Genomic DNA, 26,238 nt, shown 5'->3' on the forward strand with positions numbered 1-26,238 from the left:
CACAGTAATTGGTCCTTTTGTGAGATGCCAGGACAAGGGAGATTGGCTAGCCTCTATTTGGTTGCCAATCTGCATGTAGCCAAGTCTGGGCTATCAGTCCCTTTGTTTTCCTGTCCACACACACCAAGCGGTCACATGTTTGCCCTTGTCCCAGTGTGGACAGCTGCCAGTCCACCCCCTCACTTTGCCCCAAGCCCTTGCATGTCCTCAGTGGGACCAGCAGCAGGCTCAGCCTTCTGCCTGTTCTTGCTGCTCTTCTGACAGCCCTAGGGAATGCTTTGATTTCCGTTAAATCCAGAATTCAGGATTCAGAGCCAGAGTGTGCATTACGTAACTATCAGCATTCGTGAAAAATTTACGTACTTTCTGTAAGTGCAGCTGAGGTCATCCCACAACCTCATGTGTGACTGTGAAACTGACCCAGTTTGGCTCAGAGTTAAATGTGGCCTTTGGGATATTTGTGAAAGCATTTCCTCAGTGCAGCAGTGCAACCTACAGCAAAAAGAAAACCTGCCACTGCCAGAGGTACAAGCCAGGCCATCAGGGTCAGGCTGTCGCACACGAGGAGATTCCCCACACGTGTGAGAGGTGATTTCTGCAGCCAGTTACCTCCCTGCAGTATGGCAAGATGGTCGCAATATGATGTCACCAGAAGATCAAGAAAAATCGCATGACGAAGAGACTAACTCCAAGTGCCCGGCAGCAGAAGACTGAGATTGTACAGAAAAGTACCTGCAGGAAGAAATGGCACACTGTGGAGATCAGGAAAAAATGAAATATCAGGGACTTAAAGCCAATGGCTTCTACACTCAACAAGGCAACCAGTCTGGGTATTGTGGCAAAGCTGTGCACCCCTCCCAGGGGTCTCCTGAGCAAACCAGACTCTTGTGCCTATGTCCTTCTGTCCTAGTGAGCATACGTCACATCCACCAAAAGGCAGGACATGTGCAGTTCCATTTTTTAAAAATTCTAGGTTTTGTCCCTGACAAGCAAATCATGGACCTTCCCTTCCTGGCAGGGAGGACTCAGCACAGTGGCGAGGACCAGGGTGGTGATGGGAACTCAGAGCCACAGGTCAGCAGGCCCATAGGCCAGGTATGCCATGTGAGAGAGGGTGTGAGGGTTCATCTCATGTCAGCTTGGCCAGCCACGGTGCCCAGTTGTTTGGCCAAACACCTGTCTAGATGCTGCTGTGAAGGCATTTTTTAGATGATTAACATTTAAACCAGTGGACTTTAAGTGAAGCAGATGACCCTCCGTGATATGGGTGGGCCTCAGCCAGTCAGTTCAAGGACTTTGAGAAAAAGACTGAGATCCCCAGAGAAGAAGGAATCTGCCTGCAGATGGCCTTTGGACTCAAGCTGTGGCAACAGCTCCTCCCTGGGTCTCAGCATACTTGCCTGCCCACAGAGTTTGAACTTGCCAGCCCAGTTCCTTAAAAATTAAGCATTCTCTCTCTCCTTCCCCTGCCACCTTATTGCTTCTTCACTCTGGAGAACCCTGACTAGGACAAGGGGTTTGGAGCGGCATAGGCTGTGTATCCAAGGAGTAGAGGTGTGGTGGGCTCTCAGGGTTGGGGCACTGGGGGCGCTGAGCAAATAGGTAAACATGTTGAAGGCAGTGGGAACAGAGTGGGAGATATTTATAGGTATGGAAGGCGGTGGCTTAGGAAAGCGTTGGATTGGAATTTGGAGGTATCAGTATGAACTTACAGTTTTATTATATATACACACACAGATACAGAAATAGCCCTGTATGTGTGTGCACACGCATATGCACACGTATTTTCTAGCTCTGTGCTGAATGGTCCTAGAAGTGATGATATCCTAGTAGTGATGAGCACACAAATATTGGTCTTAAATGCCATTCTCCGTTAGAGGAACCAGGCTCCTTAGAAAAACAGCTAATTCCAGGGCTGGGCAGGGACAGCACAACATGAGGCTGCAAAGCTGTGTTGTGCCAGAAAGCAAAGAAGTGCTCCTGAATGATGGGGACCTGTCCAGAGGACACGGGAGGCTGCTGGAAGGAGCTCCCATGCCAATTTTGGAACAGTGTAAGCTTCAAAATAACCAACAATATTGATGAGTTACATACGAACTAGTGAATAAAGTAGGAACCATGAGTCCATATTAATATAAATAAACAAATGGAGCAGGAGGGAAAGTTCTTCCTTGCAGAGAATGCCAGCTAATAAATGCAGGCGTAACGGAAATCGGTGTTTGCCATCCGTCAGCCACCTGGGGGGCCGATTCTGGTGGAGTTGTCAGTGGCGCTGAGGCTGGGGTGCAGGCTTGAGGAGGAACAGAAAATAAAGTTTCTCCTCACAAAATACTACCACTGCACCCACTGCCAAGGAGAAAATGAGAAAATTGTGAGTTACAGGGAGAATGGCAGACAGCGGCCTGTCCAGGTGACCAGAGTTAACCTGAGCTAATGTGGTGTGTCCTTCCTGGGTGAGTCCCCGCGGCCTGTCAGGGTGTGAAGGTGGGAAGACAGGGAGCTGCTCCAGGCTGGAGGAGCTGAAGAGATGTGGCAGCCGGTGCCACCCATCCCGCATGGAGCCTGGGTGGGTGGCTGAGCCAGTGCCACTCTCCTGGAGGGGAGGGCAGGGTCCGGGTGCTCATGTTGGAGAGCGACATGTGCTTTACCTCCTGTGCTCAAAGCTGTCAGTGATGGCAGCATGGTGTGGTGTGTAGGTGTGGAGAGACACACCAAGGTGCTAGCAAATTGGACTCGGAGGAGGGAGCTGGGGGTTCTTTGTACTCTCATGCTTTCTTTCGAAGTTTGAAATTATCTCAAAACAAATTATTTTTTGAAAGAAATGATGACTCATTTCCTCTGTTTGCCTGTGGACTTGGTGATTAAGATATGTTGGATTTGCGGGTCTCCTTTGGCGTCTGCAGGTCATGTCCATCCTGCTGCATGGGGATGCTGCATTTGCTGGCCAGGGCATCGTCTACGAGACCTTTCACCTCAGCGACCTGCCGTCCTACACGACGCATGGCACTGTGCACGTGGTCGTCAACAACCAGGTACCTCACACCAGCCGGAGGGGTTGCCGCTGACGTGATTCTTACTTAGAGCAACATCTCTGAGTCATTTAGCACATTTGTTGTTTTCTGATTATAAAAATACGTTATTGAGGCCGGGCGTGGTGGCTCACGCCTGTAATCCTAACACTCTGGGAGGCCGAAGCGGGAGGATCGCTCGAGGTCAGGAGTTCGAGACCAGCCAGAGCAAGAGTGAGACCCCCGTCTCTACTAAAAATAGAAAGAAAATTACCTGGCCAACTAAAATATATATAGAAAAAAAAAATTAGCCGGGCATGGTGGTGCATGCCTGCAGTCCCAGCTACTCAGGAGGCTGAGGCAGTAGGATCGCTTAAAGCCAGGAGTTTGAGGTTGCTGTGAGCTAGGCTGACGCCAGGGCACTCACTCTAGCCCGGATGGATGACAAAGCAAGACTCTGTCTCCAAAAAAAAAAAAAAAAAAACGTTATTGAAAACTTGGGCAACACAGAAAACTATTTTTAAAGTGGAGAGATTTTAATTACATTGCTTAAGATGGTGCTACTGTTTTGTAATAGAATGTTTTCTTCTAGCCCAACAGGCATGCAGACGGCTATTCTCCTTTTCTAAGAAACCGGGTTCTGTGTGCACAGCGTTATGTCCATGCTTACTTACCACAGTGTTTGCTTATGTCATTACATACCTGTTAATAATATTAATAGAAGTGTCCGTGGTGGGTTGTTCCATAAAGTAGACTTAGGAGTCTCGTTTTCTTGTTTTTGATAATGCTGTGATGAGCATTCTTTTAAGTATTTCTGCCCACACTTGGCAGTATCGCCTGTCATGCCTGTTGCGTCCTCCGCCACATCTGAGGGCGCATCTCACCAACGCTCGTGAACTTCTGTAGCAAATATTCTAATGCCCTTTAACTGTAGCTGCAGTGCTTGGTACCAGGCAGAGCAGGGGTGTGCTCCCCACCATCACAGGGCCCAGTGGCTCGTAGACGATCCCATGAGGAGAAGGGATCATGGGAGGTGATCTGCGAGATGTTGAGTTAGTTAGCAAATGCCTTTCTGAGAATTTGACGTGTATGTGGAGACACAAACATCAAGCAGGCAATGGTAGGGAGCCCCAGATCCAGGAAGGAAAGAGGTCCCAATGTCTGAGGGAGAGGACAAGGTCATGATGGCTAATGGCAGTTCTCTCTCATATTGACCATCAGCTGGCTTATAAAGAAAGCTCCAGTTGCCTTGGTAAGGCATTGGAGGGACTGACGCAAGGAAGTGACAGGATACTTACTGGTTGATTATAATGATTTGTTGCTACATGCAAAATGGATTAGAGGAGGACAGAGAAATAAGTATAGCTGTCCAAGCAAGTAGAGGAGAGGGGCCAGGCACAGTGGCTCACGCCTATAATCCCAGTACTTTGGGAGGCTGAGGCAGGAGGATGCTTGAGCCCAGGAGTTTGAGACCAGCCTGAGAGCTGAGCAACATAGTAAGACCCCATATCTACAAAAAAATTTTTCTTTAATTAGCCAGGTGCGTGGCTATTGTCTCAGCTACTCAGGCGGCTGAAGTAGGAGGATCACTTGAGTCCAGGAGTTAGAGATTACAGCAAGCTATGATCAGGCCGCTGCACTCCAGCCTGGGCAACAGAGTGAGACCCTATCTCTATAAAAGGAGAAAAAAAAAGTAGAGGAGAAGGGAAATTTTCAAGTAAATGTGATCATTGTTTAGTAAACAAAATTTAAATGGTCAGATACTGAAAGAGGATAAGAACATTATCAAGTATGAATATAACATACAATATGGTAAAAGCTACCACTTACTAAGTGCCTACTATGTGGCAGACACTGAATCAGACACATCATATATATTAACTTAATTTATAGGGTTGTTACCCATGCACTGGGTGGTATTATTCCCTTTTTCAAAAGAAAAACTTGAGGAGCAGTGAGATTGAGTAGCTTGCTTGAGATAAATGATAGAGTCAGTATTTGATCTACTTTTCTTCAAGGAGTGGTGTTAGGAAGACTTGAAAAAATACCAAGGAAAGAGAGAAGTCTTAAAAACAAACAACCCCATTATTGAACAGTATTTTATTTCAATTTTTTATTGTGATAAAATACACAAAATTTACCATCTTAACCATTTTTAAGTGTACAATTCAGTGGCATTAAATACATTCATAATGTACAACCATCATCACCATCCAGCTCCAGAACTTTATCATCCCCAACAGAGACTCCATATTCATTAAACACTAACTCCCCATTCCCCTCCCACCAGCCCCTGGCACCCACCCTTCTACTTTCTGTCCGTATGATTTTGACTACTCTAGGGACCTCATATAAACGGAATCACACAGGATTTGTCCTTTTGTATCTCCCATATTGTCTTCCAGGTCCATCCATGTTATAATGTGTGTCAGAATCTCCTTTTTATGGCTGAGTAATATTCCATTTCATGAATATACCACGTTTTGTTTATTAATCTGTTGTGAATAATGGTGCTGTTAGCATAGGTGAACAGGTGTCTCTCCAAGATGCTGCTTTCAGTTCTTTGGGTGTATACCCGAAGAACTACAGTTCTATTTTTAACTTTTTGAGGAGCCACTTATTAGTTCTAATAGGTTTTTTTTTTTTTAAGGATTCTTTGGAATTTCTTTATATAGACAATCACATGGTTTCAAATAGAGACAGTTATATTTCTTCCTTTCCAATCCATCTGTATCTGTGCTTTGTGTTTGTTTTTCTTCTTGCACTGGCTAGGACCATAATGCAATGTTGAAGTGACTGAAAGTGGACATCATTTCCTTGTTCCCTGTTTTTGAAAGCAAGTGTTCAGTATTAGCATGATTTTAGCTGTAAGGTTTTGTAGATGTCCCTTACCAAGGTAAGGGAATTCCCTTCTGTTCTTAATTTTTAGATAATATTTGTCATGAATGAGTGTTGATTTTTGTCACGTGCTTTTCTGTGTCTATTTAGATGGTCATATGGTTTGCTAATAGTGAAGTACATTAATTGATTTTCGAATGTGGAATTCTGTGTTCACAAAGGGTATTGGTCTGTAATTTTCTAGGCTTATAATGGCTTTGGCTTTGGTATCAGGGTAATGCTGGCCTCAAGATGTTAGGAAATGTTCCTTCCTGTTCTGTTTTCTGGGTGAGTTTGTACAGAATTGGTATTATTTCCTTCATAAATGTTTGCTGTAATTCAACAGTAAAAGACTTCTAGGCTTAGAGTTTTCTTTGTTGGGAAGGTTTTCTTTTTCCTTTGTCTAATTTTCAGAAGTTTAACTAGAGCGTGTCTTGGCATGGATTTCTTTAGGTTTTCCTGTTTGGGATATCCTCAGCTTAATTTTTGTTTTTATTTTTTTTTAAAAGCTTTACAGAGATACAATTCATTTGCCATATAATTTACTCATTTTAAAAGTCTGTAATTATGTGGTTTTTAGTATATTTACAGATATGTGCAATTACCACCACAGTTGATTCCAGAACGTTTTCCTCACCTCAAGGAGAAACCTTGCATTCTTTAGTTATCACACTCCTATGCCCCCATCCTCCGCAGCGCCAAGCAACCGCTAGTCTACTTTCTGTCTCTATAGATTTATCTATTCTGGACATTTCATATTAATGGAATCATACAATATGTGGTCCTTTGCGACTGGCTTCTTTCACTGAGCATGTTTTCAAGGTTTGTCCATGTCATAGCATGTCAGGATTTCTTTCATTTTTTATTGCTGCATAATATTCTATTATATGGCTATACCATCTTTTATTTATCCATTTATCAATTGATGAACATTTAGATTATTTCTACTTTTTGGCTATTAGAAATAACACTGCCATGAGCATTCATGTACAAATGTTTGTGTGTACATATGTTTTAACTTCTTTTGGTATACAAGGGCAGTCCATAGAGTATCCAGCCATTGTTTTTTTTGTTTGTTTGTTTTTTTGAGACAGAGTCTCACTCTGTTGCCCAGGCTAGAGTGCCATGGCGTTAGCCTAGCTCACAGCAACCTCAAACTCCTGAGCTCAAGTGATCCTACTGCCTCAGCCTCCCGAGTAGCTGGGACTACAGGCATGCACCACCATACTCGGCTAATTTTTTATATATATTTTTTAGTTGTCCAGCTAATTTCTTTGTATTTTTTTAGTAGAGTCAGGGTCTCACTCTTGCTCAGGCTGCAGCCATTGTTAATATAATGAGAATAGTTAGGTGGCTGGTTGCTTTCCAGACAGCCCTCGTATACCTAAGAGAATTACTAGATCATATGGAATCTCTATGTTTAGCTCTTTTGGGAACTCCCAGACTGTTTTCCAAAGTGACTGCACCATATTATGTTCCTACCGGAAATGTATGGTTCCAGTTTTTTCACATCTTCACCAACACTTTGTTATTGTCTCTTTTTTATTTTAGCCATCCTAGCAGGTGTGAGGTGGTATTTCATTGTGATTTTGATTTGCATTTCCCTAATGACGAATGATGTTGGGCATCTTTTCATGTGTTTATTGGCCATTTGTATATCTTTTGGGGGGAAATTTCTATTCAGATCCTTTGCCCATCTTTTGATTGGATTATCTTCTTATTGTTGAGTTGTAAGAGCTCTTTATGTATTATGGATATAAGCCCTCTATCAGATATATGATTTGCAAATACATTCTCCCATTCTGTGGGGTGTTTTCAGTGACCTTTGAAGCATGAAAGGTTTTTGGTTTTTTTTTTTAAACAAAGTTTATTGAGGAGAGACAAGATTTATAGAGCAAGAGCAAGATATGTTCACTACAGACAATGAACAGACCCCTCTGTTGTAACAAAAGAGCCAAAAGTTTTTATTTTTTATCAAATCTAATTTATTTGTTTTTTTTCTCTTATTGCTTGTGTGTTTGGTGTCACATCTAAGAAGGCTTTGCCTAACCCAAGGTCACAAAGATTTACCTCATGTTTTCTTCTAAGAGTTTTGTAGTTTTAGCTCTTACATCTGTGATCCATTTTGAGTTAATTTTTGTGACTGGTGCAAGGAAGGGTCCCGACTTCATTCTTTTGCACATGGGTGCCAGCTGTCCCAACACCACAGTGGAGAAGACTATTCTTTCCCCCATTGAATTGACTTGGCGTCATTCAGCTTCTTGAATCTGTAGATGACTTTTGACAAATGTGGAAAATTTTCAGACATTCATTTCAGTCATTATTTATCCAACCCCACCTTCTTTCTCTCCTCTTTCTAGGACTCCAGTGACGGGAATGTTAGGTCTTTTATTATAGTCCTGAGGCTCTGCTTATTTTTGTTTTTTCAGTGTATTTTGCCTCCATTTTTCAGATCGGGTCATTTCTATTGTTCTATCTTTAAGTTCCTGATTTTTTCCTCTCTCCCCCACATGCTGCTATAAAGCACCTCCATTGAGCACCCCTCCCCCCAGTTTTTTTGTTTGTTTGTTTGTTTCCAAAATTTCCATTTGGTTCTATCTTCTATTTCTTTGCTTGAGACTTTCTATTTTTACTTTTGTTTTGGTCATATTCATAATTCTCATGGAAACATTTTCATGGTGTCTGCTTTACAGCCTTTGTCATATAATTTTAACATCTGTGTCATCAGTGTTGGTGTCAGTTGATTGCTTTTTCTTATTCAAGCTGAGATTTTCCTGGTTGTTGGTATAACAAGTGATTTTCAAATGAAACTGGGACAGTTTGGGCATTAACATTATTAGGCTTGGAATCTTTTTTGTATCTTCTGTTGTATAGCAGGCCTCCTCTGGACATTTGTCCTGTGGGGGGTAGGGGCACCACAGTGTCCCTGCAGGTGGGGATGGAAGTCCAGGCTCCCAACTCCACCTGTGTTGGTAGCCTTGGAAAGAACAGGGTCCTCTTTACCGTTCCCCATGTGGCCCCCTGCTGGGCACTCATGTAAGTTCCAGTTCTCTACTTAGCCTCCTCCAGTGCCATCTCATGCCAGCGAGGTGTGAGGGCCTCCTGATGTAATCAACATTACTCAAGGCTCCCCACTGGGCCTTTGCTGGGGCAGTGAGGCCACAGTGTTTTCTGCCATATTGGGTTGCAGATGAGCATTCATTGCCTAAACATTTCCTGTCTTGCTATACTGCCTCTTCCCTGGTCCTTTGCCTGTGCCTGTTGGTGTTTCCAAGTTGCCCACTTCTCTACCACTCAGTGGGGAACTGTCACCGTGTCATTCCTTGGACCTGAGGTCCCTAGCTGGTCTTCCTTCTTCTGTCCAACTTCAGAATTTCATATTTGTTCAGCATGTGATGTCTGTAGTTTCTAGCTTTACTTAGCAAGAGAAATGGGGAAAAGTTTATCTACTCCACCTTCCAGAAATAGAAGTCCCTGTGGGAACTTTTTTAAACTATAAATTCAGGCATTTTTTTAGTAAATATAGGACTATTCAAGTTATCTGTTTGTTCTTGAGTGAGCTCCAATAATTTCAGGAAATTTGTCCATTTCCTTTAGGTTGTAGGATTTATGGGCATAAAGTTTATGATATTACCTTATTGGGATCTGTAGTGGTATCCCTTCTCTAATTCGTGGTATTGATAATTTGTGTCTTTTCTATTTTTCTCAGTCTGGCAATAGATTCATCTTCTTTTTCCCAGGAATAGCCTTGGTCTCATTGCATTTCTGTTTTCTATTTTACTGATTTCTGCTCTTTGTTATTCCTTTCCTTCTACTTACTTCAGGTTTAATTTAGGCTTCTCTCTCTGGTTTCTCACATCATTGATGTGAGACCTTCCTTCTTTGCGATATAAAATCATTTAATAACATTTGAAGTTCAAAATCACAATATAGGCCAGTGCAGTGGCTCACAGCTGAATGCCAGCATTTTGAGAAGCTGAGGTGGAAGGATCACTTGAAGCCATAAGTTCATGACCACCTGGCAATATAGTAAGACCCTGTCTCTACAACAAAAGATTAAAAATTAGCCGAGTATGGTGGCACACACCTGTAGTCCTAGCTACTCTGGAGGCTGAGGCAGAAGGATCACTTGAGCCCAGGAGTCAGAGGTTACAGTGAACTGTGATCACACCAGTGCACTCCAGCCCCATGACAGAGTGAGACCCTGTCTCAAAAAGCAAAACAAAACAGAAAACAGGCTGGGTGCGGTGGTTCACACCTGTAATCTTAGCACTCTGGGAGGCTGAGTTGGGAGAATCACTGGAAGTCAGGAGCTCGAGACCAGCCTGGCCAAGAGTGAGACTCCGTCTCTGCTAAAGGTAGAAAAAATTAGCCAGGTGCGATGGCGCACACCTCTAGTCCTGGCTACTCAGGAGGCTGAGGCAGGAGTATGCTTGAGCCCAGGAGTTTGAGGTTGCTGTGAGCTATCACACCACTGCACTCCAGCCCAGGGCAACAGAGTGAGACCCTGTCTCCAAAAAGAAAAAAAAAAAAAAACCCTCACATCACAAGCTGTGGTGTGCACCTGTAGTCTCAACTACTTGGGAGGCTGAAGCAGGAGGATTACTTGAGCCCTAGAGTTTGAGACCAGCCTGGGCAACACAGTGAGACCCTGTCTCTTAAGAAAAACAATCACATCACAGAAATATAGTATAGGGCCTTGGGTTCGTTTAACTTCTTTTGACAGAAAGTCAAGTATTTTGGTTGAACATAAGTGAGGCTGTGGGCAGAGGAGAGTGTGTTAGGATGGCACAGTGTCTGGAAACTATCCTGTAAAGACTGACTGACGAAGCTGGGCATGTGTAACCCAAAAGGTAAAAGATTCCTGGGAAGCATGAGAGATATTTTCAAGCATAAATGATTTATGTAGCAAAGAATGTAATGTACAGAGTCAGCACCAATGGGTGGCAGTTACCAAGAAGCAGATTTTAGTTGAGTGAAAGGAAGACCTTCCAACAGTCAGACCTGTCCCAGCAGGGGAACTGGCTTCTCCAGAAGTTCTAGGCTCCTCCTCCTTGGGGCAACTAGTGAATAAGTAGATGGGCCTCCAGCCAGGGGTGGGAGGAGAAACCTTTTGTTTCTAAGGTCCCTTTGCCTCCCAGACCAGCAGTTCCACTTTATGAGATTTTCCTACTAATCCACTCACTACTGAAAGTATACTAAGAGAGAGTGCATTGGTGGTATAGTAGGGAACATAGCTGCCTTCCAAAAGTATACCAAGAGGTGTTATTAATATACCTATAGGGGGAGAAAAGTACAGCGTAGTATTTGGAGTATATACCCCCATTATCCATGTGTATGTACACATCCACCTTGTGCTATGTAGACTAAACCTGCATTGCACATGTGTGTGCACACCCACCCATCTGTATACCTATGCTTGTAGGGTACACCTCCGTCATACATGTGTACATACCCACCCATACCCTGTGCTAGAGTGCACCTGCATCATGCATGTGTGTGTACATACCTATCCATGTAGATACCTGTGCTAGTAAAGTTCACTTCCATTGTGTGTGTGTGTGTATGTGTGTGTACGTGTACGTACCCACTTATATGCATGAAGACACAGAAGCTTGTAACAGTGATGGATATTGGAGAGGGCAAGCTAGGGGCTCTCAACCTTTCAAAGCAGTGTTCTTTCTAGGAGTAAGGAATATTATGATCATTAACTTCCTGTTACAGGCCCTCCTTTCTCTAAGTGCAGAGACCCACATAGGGGATGCTGGCTGTAGTACCAGCTGAGATTGTTCAAGGCTCTCATAAGTGTCAGACTCTGCTACATCATTTTTTAGATGTTCTCATCAGTGTCCCACTCTTTCTGATCTTTTCTTTAGACATTGTGATAAGGGAGATTATTCAAAAGCCATTTAACATAAACACAGAATTCTTACACCTCTCTAAGGACCATGATTTTGATTTTTTTTTTTAGGCATAGGGTCGGTAAGATCTATAGCAGGAGAGGAAGTGGCTGCATAGCTGAGGCTCTTGTTTCTCTCAGAATATACTTAGAAATTCACCTTCTAGAAATCTCTCCTAGGTGACAGAGTGAGACAATAAATAAATAATCAGTCGATTGATCAGTCTTTCCTAAGGAAACAATGAGATGCTAAATATTTTTGTATGAGAATATTTGTCAAAACCATATTTGTAGGCCAGGTGTGGTGGCTCATGCCTGTAATCCGAGCACTCTGGGAGGCTAAGGTGGGTGGATCGCTTGAGCTCAGGAGTTCAAGACCAGTCTGAGCAAGAGGAGACCCCGTCTCTACTAAAAACAAGAAAATTAGCGAGGTGTCATTGTGCATACCTGTAGTCCCAGCTATACAGGAGGCCAAGTCAGGAGGATCGCTTGAGTTTGAGGTTTTTGTGAGCTATGACGCCACTGCACTCTACCAGGAGTGACAGAGCAAGACTCTGCCTCAGGAAAAAAAAAAATCGTGCTACCACAAAATTAGGAAACAAACTACATCCAGCAACAAAAGAGTCTTTGCATAAAATTTGGCAAAACCACAGGAAGGGATATTATACAACCATTAAAAAGTTTAATACTCTAGGGAAATAGTTACAATGTGGTAAATGGAAAATGCAGGATATTCGTTTGCTCCTAGGAGTGTAACTAAAACAACCACTCTGGAGAACAATTTGGTAGTATTTAGAAAAATTTACAATGCTCATGCCTATGGCTCAGTTTTCCCTTCTGTGGAGTAGACTGCAGATAAACTCAGTGTTTGCAGGAGAAAACTGAAAACTTACATAAGCATGCGTACAGTGACATTATGTTAACCACAAATTGAAAACAACCTAAATGTCCACCAACAGGAGAATGGGTAAATACACTGTGATATATGTACTGTTTAGTAGTTACATTTCATTACTAAGTTCTGCTAAAGGAAGTAGAGCTGCACATTTCAACCTGGATAAATCATAAAAACAAACATTGTACAAAAAGGCAAGTTGCAAAGGATTTGTACAGTATATAGAGTATGATAACATATATAAGGAGCATAGACTGTATAACAATATGGTTTAAAAACAGAAATACTCTCAAGAATGTCAATGCCGGCCGGGCACGGTGGCTCACGCCTGTAATCCTAGCACTCTGAGAGGCCGAGGCGGGAGGTTCACTCGAGGTCAGGAGTTTGAGACCAGCCTGAGCAAGAGCAAGACCCCATTTCTACTAAAAAAATAGAAAGAAATGATCTGGACAGCTAAAAATATATATAGAAAAAAATTAGCCAGGCATGGTAGTGCTTGCCTGTAGTCCCAGCTACTTGGGAGGCTGAGGCAGAAGGAATGCTTCAGCCCAGGAGTTTGAGGTTGCTGTGAGCTAGGCTGACGCCACGGCACTCTAGCCAGGGCAACAGAGTGAGACTCTGTCTCAAAAAAAAAAAAGAATGTCAATGCCGTGAAAAGCCAAGGAAGGCAGCGTAGCCTTCCAGAATAACAGGGACTAGAGAGATGTGACAACTAAGTGCAACATGGTGTCCTGGCCCAGATACTGGACTGAAGGAAAAGAACATTGTATCGACATTATTAGGACAGTGTGTGTGGACTGTGGATCAGTGATAATTATATAAATTATGTGAGGCTGAGTGCTGTGCTCTGGCTAGGTAAGGGACTGTCCTTGCTCTAGCAAATAGGGATGGTCCACAACTGACTCCTAAATGGTTACGGAAACAGGTGGGGGGGAGTGGGGGTGTGTGTGAGAGAGAGAGAAAGAAGTGGTAAAACATGAATAAAGCAAAGGGGTAAAATGTAAATAGTTGGTGAATCTCAGTAAAGAGTGTATGGGAGTCCTTTGTACTAAGTATTCTGTCCACTTTCTCATGAGTTTGAAATTATATCAAAATTTAAGTTACCATCAAGGCTCAGAAGATACTATATGCTGTTTACGGACACATGAAATATAAACAGCAACTCATGGAAATGTCCTCTGATTTCAGGGTAGGGAGGCCTGTGGTCAGGGACACCTGTGGTTTGGGCTCTAGCTGTGACAGAAATGTATAGTAAGAAAGGCCCAGAAACAAATACGGTGTGAAACTGTTGAGATTTGTTCATGTTGGGTGATGGGCTCGTGGGTGAGCAATGTACTATTATCATACTTTATATTTGAAATATTTCATAAAATAAAATTTTAAATGCAGGTCACAAAACTATGAATATATAATTAAATTTTAGTACATCTAAGTGATGGGGAGTGTTATGAAGCCTTTAAATTTCCTTCTCAGGGAAAAAGTGCTCATGGTGTTAAATGCATAAAGTGCAAAAATGTAGAAATAATATTAGATCCTAAATTTTAAATATACATATATACATATTTACTTACTTATTTGCATACATGTGCATATGAATAAAAAAGTCTGGAGAGGAAAACATCGAAATATTTACCCAGTGGCCTATAGAATTATAGGTAACTTTAATTTTTTATACTATCTCTTCTAAATTCTATATGTTAAACATATATGAATTTTGTTTTCAGAATAGGAAAAATCAAACAAAACTTGAAGGGAAAAAGAAGAGGCTTAAATAGCTGGTCGGGGCACTTACTCAGAGTAGCCAAGTGGCAAGTGTGGGCTGTGACTGGCCCTGCCTACCGCCCTCTCGTGCCTGCACTGGCTGTGTCAGGTACCGTCTTGCCAGGCTGCCATGTTCCTTGTAGATCGGCTTCACCACAGACCCGAGGATGGCCCGCTCTTCCCCCTACCCCACCGATGTGGCCCGAGTGGTAAATGCCCCCATCTTCCACGTGAACTCAGATGACCCTGAAGCTGTCATGTACGTGTGCAAGGTGGCAGCCGAGTGGAGAAGCACCTTCCACAAGGACGTGGTCGTCGATTTGGTGAGTGACTCTAGGGACAGCGCATCCTGGACTAAGTGTCTGGCCCACCCCTCTTGCCCTCGGTACCGTTGTGTCCCAAGGAAAGGAGCTTGACTTGATGAGTCACCTCAGGGATCTGCAGTGCCAGGCCTCACACAGGTGTTTGTTTAGCTCCAGAGTATTCAGGCCATCCCTGGGCTTGTCTGGTGCTGTCATGGGACTGCTTTGTGAATAGTTTCCCAAATCACTCTTGTTTTATCTCATTTGATAGTCAAAGCAACTCTGCTGTGTGAAGGAGAGAGAGATAGAATCCTCATTCTAGTGAAGGTAAACTGAGGCAGAGCAGGCACGAGGTGTGTTGTCATCACATAGGAGAGATGAGGCAGGTCTCTGATGTCCTGTCTCACTGTTCTGACCAGGTGTGTTACCGTCGCAACGGCCACAATGAGATGGACGAGCCCATGTTCACGCAGCCACTCATGTACAAGCAGATCCGCAAGCAGAAGCCCGTGCTGCAGAAGTACGCTGAGCTGCTGGTGTCGCAGGGCGTGGTCAACCAGCCGGAGTATGAGGTGCATCCCTGCAGCTCGATCCCACGGGCCTTCCTGGAGCTGGGGAGGACTAGCAAAGGCCAGCCCCGGGGCTAGTTCTCACTTTTGCAGTTATGAGGATCCCAGTGAAAGCCTGTAAAATATTTACAACTACAGCATTTCAGTGCGTAACTTTTTGGAGGGTCTGGGCTACCGAGATGCTTTGTAAAGGAGGTGGGCCTTCAGCAGTGTTTTGGGGAGAAGAAGCGCATATTATGGAGACAAGGTAGTGGCTGTCTAATAGTTTTTCTCAGTTGACGCAAATTGTGCAGGAGTGACAGGTAGGTAGCGGGTCCACCTTGGCAAAGGGCCTGGTGTAATCTGGATGGTGAGTGCTGGTTGGTTGTGAGTGGGAAGGCCCACACAGGTGCCCCAGGGAAGGAGAGGAGATGGGGGCATGAGGAGCCATGTCTGAAGCATGGGAACAGAAGAGGGCCCAGATCAGGACAAATGCCAGGGGTGGAGTGTGCTAGGAGCCATGAGAACTGCACCAGTTCTCATGAAAAAATACTGGGGGGGGCTCAAACTCTGAGCAGGATCTTCACCCAGCAAATGTGGGGAAGAAACTATTGGGAGTGAAGAGAATAATATACTTAGGCTTCTCGCAAACCTGAGAAAGGTTATCCTGGGGAGGACTAGACCTGGAGGCCGGCGGCGTCTGAGATGTTTTGCACTCAGGAGTGTGGGGGTGTGGCGGGGCGTGCACAGTGATTGTGCACTGTGCCCGTGACTGCTATGTTGTGCCCAACCCTCCAGGAGGAAATCTCCAAGTACGATAAGATCTGTGAGGAAGCTTTTGCCAGATCCAAAGACGAGAAAATTTTGCACATCAAGCACTGGCTTGACTCTCCCTGGCCTGGTGAGTGAGGAAACGATGCCACAAATAAGCTCCTTTGTGAATCTGATGTAACCATGAATTCTCTTCACAGACAAAAACTCAGGCTCCCCTCTCTGCCCCCACAACACACAGTTGCATGTACCATTTCAGCAAAGCCCCCTGTGGACCCTGGACTCAGACCCCTGGACTAGTGCTGTCTGGGGAACATGGTCCAGGCTATGCTCTCACTCTGATTCTCCCCAGAATCATGTTCTGCCACAGTGTAGTCCCTGGAAAAGTAGAGCGGTTTCTCTGCAGTGTCTCCTTTTCTGAAGCAGGGGCCATGCTTCAGCTGTCCTTCCTCTTCTTCAGGCTTCTTCACCCTGGATGGGCAGCCCAGGAGCATGTCCTGCCCCTCCACGGGCCTGACAGAGGATATTCTGACACACATTGGGAACGTGGCCAGCTCTGTGCCCGTGGAGAACTTTACCATTCATGGAGGTAACAAGCTCTGTGCCAGCCTGTGGAAACGTTGGGGTGCAGGCCAGAGGCGACAACTCTCCAGGGCTGTGCTTGGCCTCTGTCTCATGTCCTGTAGAGATTCCCTCCCTGCCCTGCTCAAGGCCCATGGAGTGGTTGGGTGGGGCTGCCTCTCCCCGCCCCTTCAGCTTGGTCCTACTCTTGCTCAGTAGTAGAGGCTGAGGTCACAGCTTTTCCATCGAGTTGGGAACCTGCACACCGAGGAGTGAGGCCTGGGCCTGCAGCGGCTGGTGACAGCTGTGTTTCTGCAGGACTGAGCCGGATCTTAAAAACTCGTGGGGAGCTGGTTAAGAACCGGACCGTGGACTGGGCTCTGGCAGAGTACATGGCGTTTGGCTCACTGCTGAAGGAGGGCATCCACATCCGGCTGAGCGGCCAGGATGTGGAACGCGGCACGTTCAGGTAACACTCTGCACGGTTTTGTTTGCCCTTCAAGGAGTAGGAGATGGGAAGGGAGGGGCTCTGATAGGGACAGGTTTCATGCAATTTTTCTGTGGACTGGCGGTTGGGAGGCAGAGCTCAGGTGGTGATGCGAGTGATGGGGAGCGGCTGTAAATACAGATGAAGCTTCACTCGCTCCCCTGCTGCTCACCTCCTGCTGTGCGGCCGGGTTCCTAACAGGCCACGGACCAATACCGGTCTGCGGCCGGAGGGGTTGGGGACCAAAGTTCTAGAAGACAGTTTCTAAATCCCATTTGTCTCAGGCTAAAAGCTCCTCTCTCTGATTTGCTTTGGGTGCTCTTCTTTTAAGACCTGGGTGATGCTGAGCTCTGCAGCTAGCTGCCAGGCAGGAAGTCTGGGTCGCAGCAAGGGAGATCTGTACTCCATGTGGGGCCCCAGCACATTTGCTTGACAGGTCAGAGCTCTGGTTATTATCTCTGTTGTCCTGCCCCAGCCACCGCCACCACGTGCTCCATGACCAGAATGTGGACAAGAGAACTTGCATCCCCATGAACCACCTGTGGCCCAATCAGGCCCCCTACACCGTGTGCAACAGCTCACTGTCTGAGTATGGTGTGCTGGGTGAGTGCCCGGAGCCCGTGCCACCAGGCCCCCCACCTCCCTGCCCCTCCCCACCACCCACTGACTGGTGTCCTGGATGTGGCTTTCTCCTTCCTTCGTCCCTTACAGGCTTCGAGCTGGGCTTCGCCATGGCCAGTCCTAATGCCCTGGTCCTCTGGGAAGCCCAGTTTGGTGATTTCCACAACACTGCCCAGTGCATCATCGACCAGTTCATCTGCCCAGGACAAGCCAAGTGGGTGCGGCAGAATGGCATCGTCCTGCTGCTGCCCCATGGCATGGAGGGCATGGTGAGCCCCTGGCCCTTCCCTGCCAGACCTAGGACTTGGGAACGGTCTGCTTAGGACCCTGTCCATAAACACTGGCACCAGAGCCAGTGGCTCACACCAGACTTCTGAAGGCTCTGCCAGTGCTTCTCGCCCATCTGAGATGGGAATGTCACTTTGGAAGGTCACAGTAGCCCATCTGGATGTGGCCAGCATGCCCCATCCCTCCCCCGCCCTGGATGAGAAGCAGGTAGTGCTGATGGGGACCACCCAGAGGCGCAGGCGTCCACAGGACGTTCAGCACCTGCTGCCAGCGGCTCAGCCTGCTCGGCTCCCTCCCAGCCCCCACACCCTGTTTGGGGCTGTCCCACTCCAGGGGCCCCAGTGTGACACAGTTTTAAAATTCTGGTGTGGAATGAGGAGCCAAGTGCTTCCCTGGTGGGAAGGGGAAAGCATTGAGTCCTGCTATCAGGAGGAAAGATAACCAGAAATGAGCAAGTTGCTTGAGGGGGAGGAACAGCAAATGCAGCAAACATCAGCATGCAGGAGCTCCCAAACTGTAACTTGTGTGTCTGGTTCCAGGGCCCAGAACATTCCTCCGCCCGCCCGGAGCGGTTCCTACAGATGTGCAATGATGACCCAGATGTCCTCCCAGTAAGTAGAACAGGCCCTGCCCACCTGGCCAGCCCAGCTGCCCTCGGGGCGTCTGGCAGGAACCCTGGAGAGGAATGTTCTGTCCTGAGGTGTCACACAGACTTTCGCTCTGCCCCCCTTTCTCTAGCTGGGGGGCTCACATGGGTGGACAAGTGTGGTCTGTAACTTCTGGTTTGCCCGAGACTGGAGACTTCCCAGAGCATAGGAGAACGTGCGGGGCTGCCTTTATCTGCTTCCTGCTGTTGCTGAAAGCGCAAAAACTCCCAGCGAGCAGCTCACCGTGAACTCTTAGGGTGGATGCTGCCTTGCCTCGCGATTCAGGCAGACACTAGAGGAGAGAACTTTGGGGTGATTTTAGTGAAACTTCAAGAGCTCAAAAAAAACTATTGGGAGTCAGTTTCTAAGGAAGATTAGAATCGGTTTTCGGTAGAACTTGAGTCTCTTAAAATAGCATCTGCTTCATGCTGGGCAATAGCTTTCGGAGAAATAGTAGGGTTTAGTGGAACTGAGACTCTCCAGGGTGTGAGGCCAGCCAGCTGAGCCTGCTGGGCTCATTCTTGTTAGTGTCCGCTCACATCTCCAGGTGAGTCAGGCACCTGAGTGTGGGCCTGTGGTGCCTCCTGAGGCCTCTCTGCCCTGGACCCCAGAGTGCTCAGTGCTGTCACCTGGCCTCTGGCCGTTTCCTTCCTTGCTGCAGGACCTTCAGGAAGCCAACTTTGACATCAATCAGCTGTACGACTGCAATTGGGTCGTTGTCAACTGCTCCACCCCTGGCAACTTCTTCCACGTGCTACGACGCCAGATCTTGCTGCCCTTCCGGAAGCCGGTTAGTGTCAGGGCCTCTCTTGGTCAAAGTGGGCCTAGCCCTTCTCCGTTGGTGCAGGGAAGCGCTCCTCTGAGCACCTCTTGCTTGGGTTTGTATAGATGGCACCCACAAGGGGAGTGTAGACAGAACATAGCATCGGGGAGCCAGGCCTCCTCCTCCTCACTGCTGCTGCCAGGGAACTGCATGTTCTCGTCCCCCAAGTGGGACCCTCGCATGCTGCTGAGCATCATGCGCACCGTGTTCGGCTGAGGCTGTGGGCCCCAGCCCAATGAGAAGGGTGGACATTCAAGCACGTGGTCATAGAGGGTGTGCTGAGCTCTAGAAGAAAGGTGAACCCTGGTGGGGGCCAAGGGAGTAAAGAGTCCCTAGGCAGCAACTCCCAAGCTAGGTGTTGAAGGGTGAATAGAAATTGGTTGGAGGTGTAAGTGGGACAAGTACTGCACAAGAAGCAGGCAGTGGGGCAGGGGTCCAGGGAGAGTGCCCTGCTGCCCTGGGATGCGGTGAGGGTGGGAGTGTAGGACTCAGGTTCGCAGCGCCATGTGTCCCCTTCAGCACGAGGACCCACAGGGCAGAACAGCCCTGGTACCACTTGGTACTGGCTTTGTCACAGCTTTAGATAGGCTGTGGGTGCTTTTGCTCTGGGACTGCCAAGAAGAGACTCAGGGCTCTTTCCTGGGTATGGAGAGGCAGGGGGCTTGGAGCAGGCTGCCATGGGCCCTGGAGGGAGTGGGTGCTCGGCTGAGGGGAGGTGAACAGCAGGGAAATTGATGGTCTCTTTTCCTCCTCCTGCCTCTTCTGACGTCAGCCTCCCTTTGAGAGCTGGGAGGGCAGGTCATTGTGTTGCACTTCGTGAAGATTGACGCTTGTGCAGTCCCTTGCTTTTGACCTCCCTTCTGGATTTAGAACCCCGTCTATCATGAACCTGTTGTTCTATGTTTCAGTTAATTATCTTCACCCCCAAATCCCTGCTGCGCCACCCTGAGGCCAGAACCAACTTTGACGAGATGCTTCCAGGTGGGTGTGAGGGCAATGGGCATTTCCTTCGGGCAATGGTGGGTTTGGGACTTCTCTGCTGCTGCCCTGTGGTGTGTATGGGGCTGATATTTGTGACTCTCACCATGGCTTTGCCACACTTTTGGTCGTGGGGTAAAGACCCGTGACACCAGATGTGGAAGGTCACAGCTTATATGCAAGCTGATCAAATGTCACACCTCACATCCAGTCCAGGGCTGCTGCCTCTCGCGTGTGAGCGTCCCAGGACTCCTTCAGAGGCGGGAACGCAAGTCAGATTGAGAGCAGTGCCGCTGTCTGTGGCCTCCTCCAGCAGGCGCGTGGCAGCTCCCCACTAGCTCCAGGGCTCAGCCCCAGAGCAAGTCCTTCAGGACAGAGAAGACACGGGAGGGTAGGCCCTGCCCGGTAACGGGCCAGCTGCACCTGTGCGAAGCTAGGCCTGTGGCATCGAGACTGCCACGTGGATAGCGGAGTGCAGGTGGCTGACACAGCCTTCAGCTGCCCGAACGTCCCCGGGGCTCACAGGGCCAGGAAACCTGCATCCTCCCAGCTGCCAAGCCCCCTTTAGTCTTTTGTCAAGGTAAACTCTGTTCTGTTTGGGGTCTTTTCCCAATTTTTTTTTTTTTTGTGGTAAAATTCAAAACATAAAATTTACTGTTTTTAACCTTTCTTTTTTCTTTTTTTTTTTGAGATAGGGTCTTAACTCTGTCACCCAGGCTAGAGTGCAGTGGCATTGTCATAGCTCACAGCGACCTTAAACTCCTGGGCTCAAGCAATCCTGCCTCAGCCTCCCAAGCAGCTGGGATTATAGGTGTACAGTGCCATGCCCGGCTAATTTTTATGTTTTTTTGTAGAGACAGAGTCTCACCGTGTCGCTCAGGCTGGCCTCAAGCAGTCCTCTTGCCTCAGCCTCTCAGAATGCTAGGATTACCGGGCATGAGCCACCATGCCCAGCCTTTAGCAGTTTTTAAATGTATAGTTCAGTGACTCATTAAGTACATTCACATTGTTATGCAGCCATCACCATCATTCATCTGCAGGACTCTTTTCATCTTGAAAAACTGAAACTCTGTCCCCATTAAACCCTGTTCCCCTCCTCCCACCCCTGGCAACCACCATTCTACTTTCTGTCTCTATGAATTTGACTACTCTAGGGACCTCATATAAGTGGAATCATATTAATATATATTTGTCCTTTGTGGATGGCTTATTTTACTTACTATAATGTCTACAAGGTCCATCCTTTTTGTAGTTTGTGTCAGAATTTCATACTTTTTAAGACTGAATAATATTCCATTATATGTATATATCACATTTTGCTTACCCATTCATCCATAGATGAGCACTTGTGTTGCCTCCACATTTTTGCTATTGTGAATAATGCTGCTATGATATGATCATGAGTATACAAATATCTCTTCAAGTCTCTGTTTTCAGTTCTTTTGGGTGTATACCCAGAAGTGGGATTGCTGGACCATATGGTAATTCTATTTTTAATTTTTTGAAGAACTGCCCAACTTTTCCACAGTGGCTGCATCGTTTTACATCCCACCTACAGTGCACAAGGTTCCAACATCTCTGCATCTTCATCAGCACTTACTATTTTCTGAATTTTTTAATAGTAGCCGTCTTAATGGCTGTCAAATGGTATTTCATTGTGATTTTGATTTACATTTAATCATTAGCGACACTGAGCTTCTTTTCATGTGCTTGTCAGCCATTTGTGTGTGTGTATGTATAGATGTATATATATATTTTTTTTCTTTAGAGAACTGTCTATTCAAATCCTTTGCCTGTTTTTTAATCTGGTTGTTTGTTTTTTTGTTGTTGAGTCTTAAGATTTCTCTGCATATTCGAGATACTAATCCCTTTTCAGATACATGATTTGCAAATATTTTCTCCCATTCTGTGGGTTTTTATTCTGTTGATAGTGTCTTTTGATGTACACGTTTTTAATTTTCATGAAGTCTAGTTGGTCTGTTTTTTCTTTAGTTGCCTGTCCCTTTGGTGTTACATCTAAGAAATCATTGCCAAATCCAAAGAGTTTTATTGTTTTGGCTCTTACATTTAGGTCTTTGACCCATTTGAGTTAATTTTTACATATGTTACTAGGTAAAGGGTCCAAATTTCATTCTTTTGCATGTGGATATCCAGTTTCCCCAGCACTGTTTGTCTGAAAGACTAACCTTTCCCCATTGAGTGGTCTTGGTAGCCCTGTCAAAAATCATTTGACCATATATATGAGGGTTTATATCTGGGCTCTCTATTCTGTTTCATTGGCCTATATGTCTGTTTTTATGCCAGTATTATACTCCTTTGATTACTATAACTTTGTAGTAAGTTTTGAAATCAGGAAGTATGATTCCTCTAACTTTATTTTGCTTTCTCAAAATTATTTTGGTTATTTGGAGTCCCTTGAGTTTCTATATAAATTTTTGGATGAACTATCCTCTTTCTGCAAAAAACATCATTGGGGTTTTCATAGAGATTGCACTGAATCTGTAGATTGCTTTGGATAGTATTGGTATCTTAATAATGAGTTTTCCAATCTTTGAACATAGTATGTGCTCACATTTATTTCTATCTTTTTCTTTCAGCAGTATAATTTTATAGTTTTCATTGCACAAGTCTTTCCCCTCCTTGGTTAAATTAAGTATTTTACTCTTTTTGATGCTATTATAAATGGAATTGTTTTCTTAATTTCCTTTTCACATTGTTCATTGTTAGTGTATAGAAATGCAACTGATTTTTGTGTGTTGAGTTTTGCACTGTGGTACTTTGCTGAATTTATTACTTCCAACAGTTTTTTATGCGATCTGTAGGGTTTTCTACATACAAGATCATATGACCTGTAAACAGATAATTTTACTTCTTCATTTTCAATTTTGGTGCCTTTTATTTCTTTTTCTTGCTTAATTGCTCTGGCTAGAACTTCCAGTACTATATTGAGTAGAAGTGGCCAGAATGTGCATTTTAGCCTTGTTCCTGATCTTAGGGGAAAACTTTTCAGTTTTTTACCACTGATCATACTGTTAGCTATGGGTTCTCATATACGGCCTTTATCATGTTGAAATCGTTTCCTTCTATTCCTAGTTTGTTGAGAGTTTTCATGTAGACATTGTTCCACTGTTCTCATGAACACCAGCCCTAGCCTCAATTAGCTGAATATTTTCTCTGATAGTGTTGAAAGTTTTTATATTTGTAAAATTATGAGTATGAATGGAGTAGAGATGGAATGTTTTAATATACTTACTTGTTCCCGAAGTCTGAGACAAGCCGTTTTGGAGACTAACCTAAAGTTACTTGATATCCAGTGTGCCTGTCTGCTGTGTATTTGTTACATATCATGTGCTTTTCAAAGCACTCTAGGACTGAGCAAATACATGGACATCAGAGGCTAGGTGAGGGGGAAGCATCTCTCACCCTCAAAAACTACAGGTCCTAGCAGCAGCATGTGGCACAGTCCTTTCTCTTGGGACACACCACTCACACACAGTGGGACAGGCCCTGGATTGCTCTCAGCCATGTCCCTGAGAGAATTAGCCTGGCCATGGGAACCCTCTTATAGGAACCCACTTCCAGCGGGTGATCCCAGAAGATGGCCCTGCAGCTCAGGACCCAGAAAACGTCAAGAGGCTTCTCTTCTGCACCGGCAAGGTGTACTACGACCTCACTCGAGAGCGCAAAGCACGGGACATGGTGGAGCAGGTGGCCGTCACAAGGATCGAGCAGGTGAGGGCAGGTGGCATGGCATCCAGGTGCTGATATCCTTCCTGCAGGGCGTTTGGGCTCTGGTGTCTTCACAGAACCTCCAGAACATCATCGACTGAGGTAGAGTATCCCAGGTCCCTGACCTCCCCCGCCTGGAATAGCCACCATGAGACTGCCTTTCTGGAACACCAGCCTCCCTTTGCTTGACCTCGCCTGCCCTCTGAATGTCCCCCTCTTGACCTAACCCCTTCTGTCTCCTAGCTGTCACCATTCCCCTTCGACCTCCTGCTGAAGGAGGTGCAGAAGTATCCCAACGCTGAGCTGGCCTGGTGCCAGGAGGAGCACAAGAACCAAGGCTACTATGACTATGTGAAGCCAAGACTTCGGACCACCATCAGCCGCGCGAAGCCCGTCTGGTGAGGCTTTGGTCCCTGCCAGGGAGGCTGTGGGACCTCAGGCCAGTGGGTCATTATTGGGGCACATGCAAGAGAAAGATGAGACCAAGCCCACTTGGTGGCCATTGCCCTTACTGCTCCCTGTCTCTCCCTCCCCTTCTCCCTCTTTCTCTCTCCCTCTCTCTCTGTCTCTGTCTCTCAGGTATGCTGGTCGGGACCCAGCGGCTGCTCCAGCCACTGGCAATAAAAAGACCCACCTGACAGAGCTGCAGCGCCTCCTGGACACGGCCTTTGACCTGGACGCCTTCAAGAACTTCTCGTAGAGCTGTTAGGGTTGTTTGGGCTGCTGTCCTCTCCACATCCATGACTGCCCCTCGCTTTCCAACTAAATAGTGCCTCAGCGCTGCCCACACCTCTGCCCTTCTCGCTGTGCCGCGCACCCCTCCCCTGCTCTTGTAGGACTTAGGCTGTTGTCCCCTCAAGTGCTTGGCTGCCCACCGGCCAGACACTGCCAGGCTGTGCTGACTTCCGTCAAGCTGAGCAGCTCTGCAGAGGCGGTGCGGAGCAGGAAGAGCCAAGGGAGCCCTACAGGATGTCCTTGGGGAGGGTCAGCTCTGGCCGTGACCACCCCCACCTGCATTGCCCCCCAGGGTAGGGACTAGGCCTCGTGTGGCTTCCCAGTGTGTTGGCAACCTTGTCACCCAGCAAGGCACAGGCTCTTGTGTCTGAGGCCAGGGTAGTTTCATCTTGGGGCCAAGCCTTAGAATCTATGGAGGAGTCCAGAGTGAGATCTAGCCATATCTAGCAGAGGTTTCTAGAACGGGCCTTAGCTGTGGGGTGAACTGAGGACGACACGAGGCAGCTGGCAGGAGAGAGCCTTGGCCTGAGTTGGCACAGAGAGGGCAGGTTTGGTCTGTGCAGTATCCGTTTTCTGTTGCCCCTTCAAGGGTCCCGGGCTCTGCATGGGGCCAGGCATGCCCCTCAACCCTGCCTGGGGCTGGGCAGCACCTGGAGCCCACAAGGTCTGTGTGGCCAGGAAGCCTTGCTGGGGTCCCCACAGCCAGGCACTGGCTGCTCTGTCTTGGGCCTGCTGACCCTTCCACCTCCACCCACTCTGCCCGTGGCCTCCCCTCCTCCCACACCACCAACCACTCTTCTTCCTTTCTTTCTGCTATTTCCCTTTAACCCAGTGGAGACTTTCTGATGCATCGTTTTCTTTGCTGTGCCAAAGCAGGTCAGAAGGAGGGACAGGAGGGGCAGGGGTGAGGGGCAGGCTGTGGCCAAGGGGCCAGCTGCACTTCATCCATCACTTTGACCTTCACAGGGACAAATCTGATTTATTTATTTTGGTTAAAAAAAAAAAGCAAAAACAACTTTGCATTGCATTGGCTTGACCCATAAACTAAGTTATCCATGGGCCTGTCTGCAGCGTCTTTCTGTCTGTTCCGCCTTCTCCTCTCCTAACCTGCCTGAGAGGCCAGACCGTCCTCGTTGGACAGGGGCGTGATGATCACCACCTGCTGGGCAACGTGCCCGGCGCAGGCTGCCCAGGCTGAGGGCCCCTCACCCCACAGCGCTCTGCGCTCTTGCTCACAGGGAACAGCCATCGTTGTCATAAACGTGGCAGAGGCTGTTTGGGCCACCAGGGTACGTTTGGGTGCAGCTT

The 26,238-nt window shown here is 46.7% G+C and overlaps 1 protein-coding gene across 5 annotated transcripts in view; it reads left to right on the plus strand.

The window, feature by feature from the left end:
• Window positions 1-25,989, plus strand: part of OGDH (oxoglutarate dehydrogenase) — a 94,769-nt gene extending 68,780 nt beyond the window's left edge. For all 5 annotated transcript variants that reach the window (XM_045565216.1, XM_045565215.1, XM_045565214.1 and 2 more), the window contains 14 exons: window positions 2,904-3,032; window positions 14,584-14,763; window positions 15,162-15,314; window positions 16,089-16,191; window positions 16,522-16,650; window positions 16,941-17,091; window positions 17,585-17,712; window positions 17,821-17,999; window positions 18,558-18,629; window positions 19,327-19,455; window positions 20,397-20,469; window positions 24,035-24,198; window positions 24,439-24,593; window positions 24,775-25,989. In XM_045565216.1, coding sequence (XP_045421172.1) covers window positions 2,904-3,032; window positions 14,584-14,763; window positions 15,162-15,314; window positions 16,089-16,191; window positions 16,522-16,650; window positions 16,941-17,091; window positions 17,585-17,712; window positions 17,821-17,999; window positions 18,558-18,629; window positions 19,327-19,455; window positions 20,397-20,469; window positions 24,035-24,198; window positions 24,439-24,593; window positions 24,775-24,895 — 1,866 coding nt within the window. In that variant the 3' untranslated portion in view covers window positions 24,896-25,989. The remainder of the gene's footprint in view (window positions 1-2,903; window positions 3,033-14,583; window positions 14,764-15,161; window positions 15,315-16,088; window positions 16,192-16,521; window positions 16,651-16,940; window positions 17,092-17,584; window positions 17,713-17,820; window positions 18,000-18,557; window positions 18,630-19,326; window positions 19,456-20,396; window positions 20,470-24,034; window positions 24,199-24,438; window positions 24,594-24,774) is intronic.
• Window positions 25,990-26,238: the final 249 nt, after the last annotated feature.

This window comes from Lemur catta, chromosome 11 (assembly GCF_020740605.2).
Source record: "Lemur catta isolate mLemCat1 chromosome 11, mLemCat1.pri, whole genome shotgun sequence".
Classification (NCBI taxonomy): Eukaryota; Metazoa; Chordata; class Mammalia; order Primates; family Lemuridae; genus Lemur; species Lemur catta.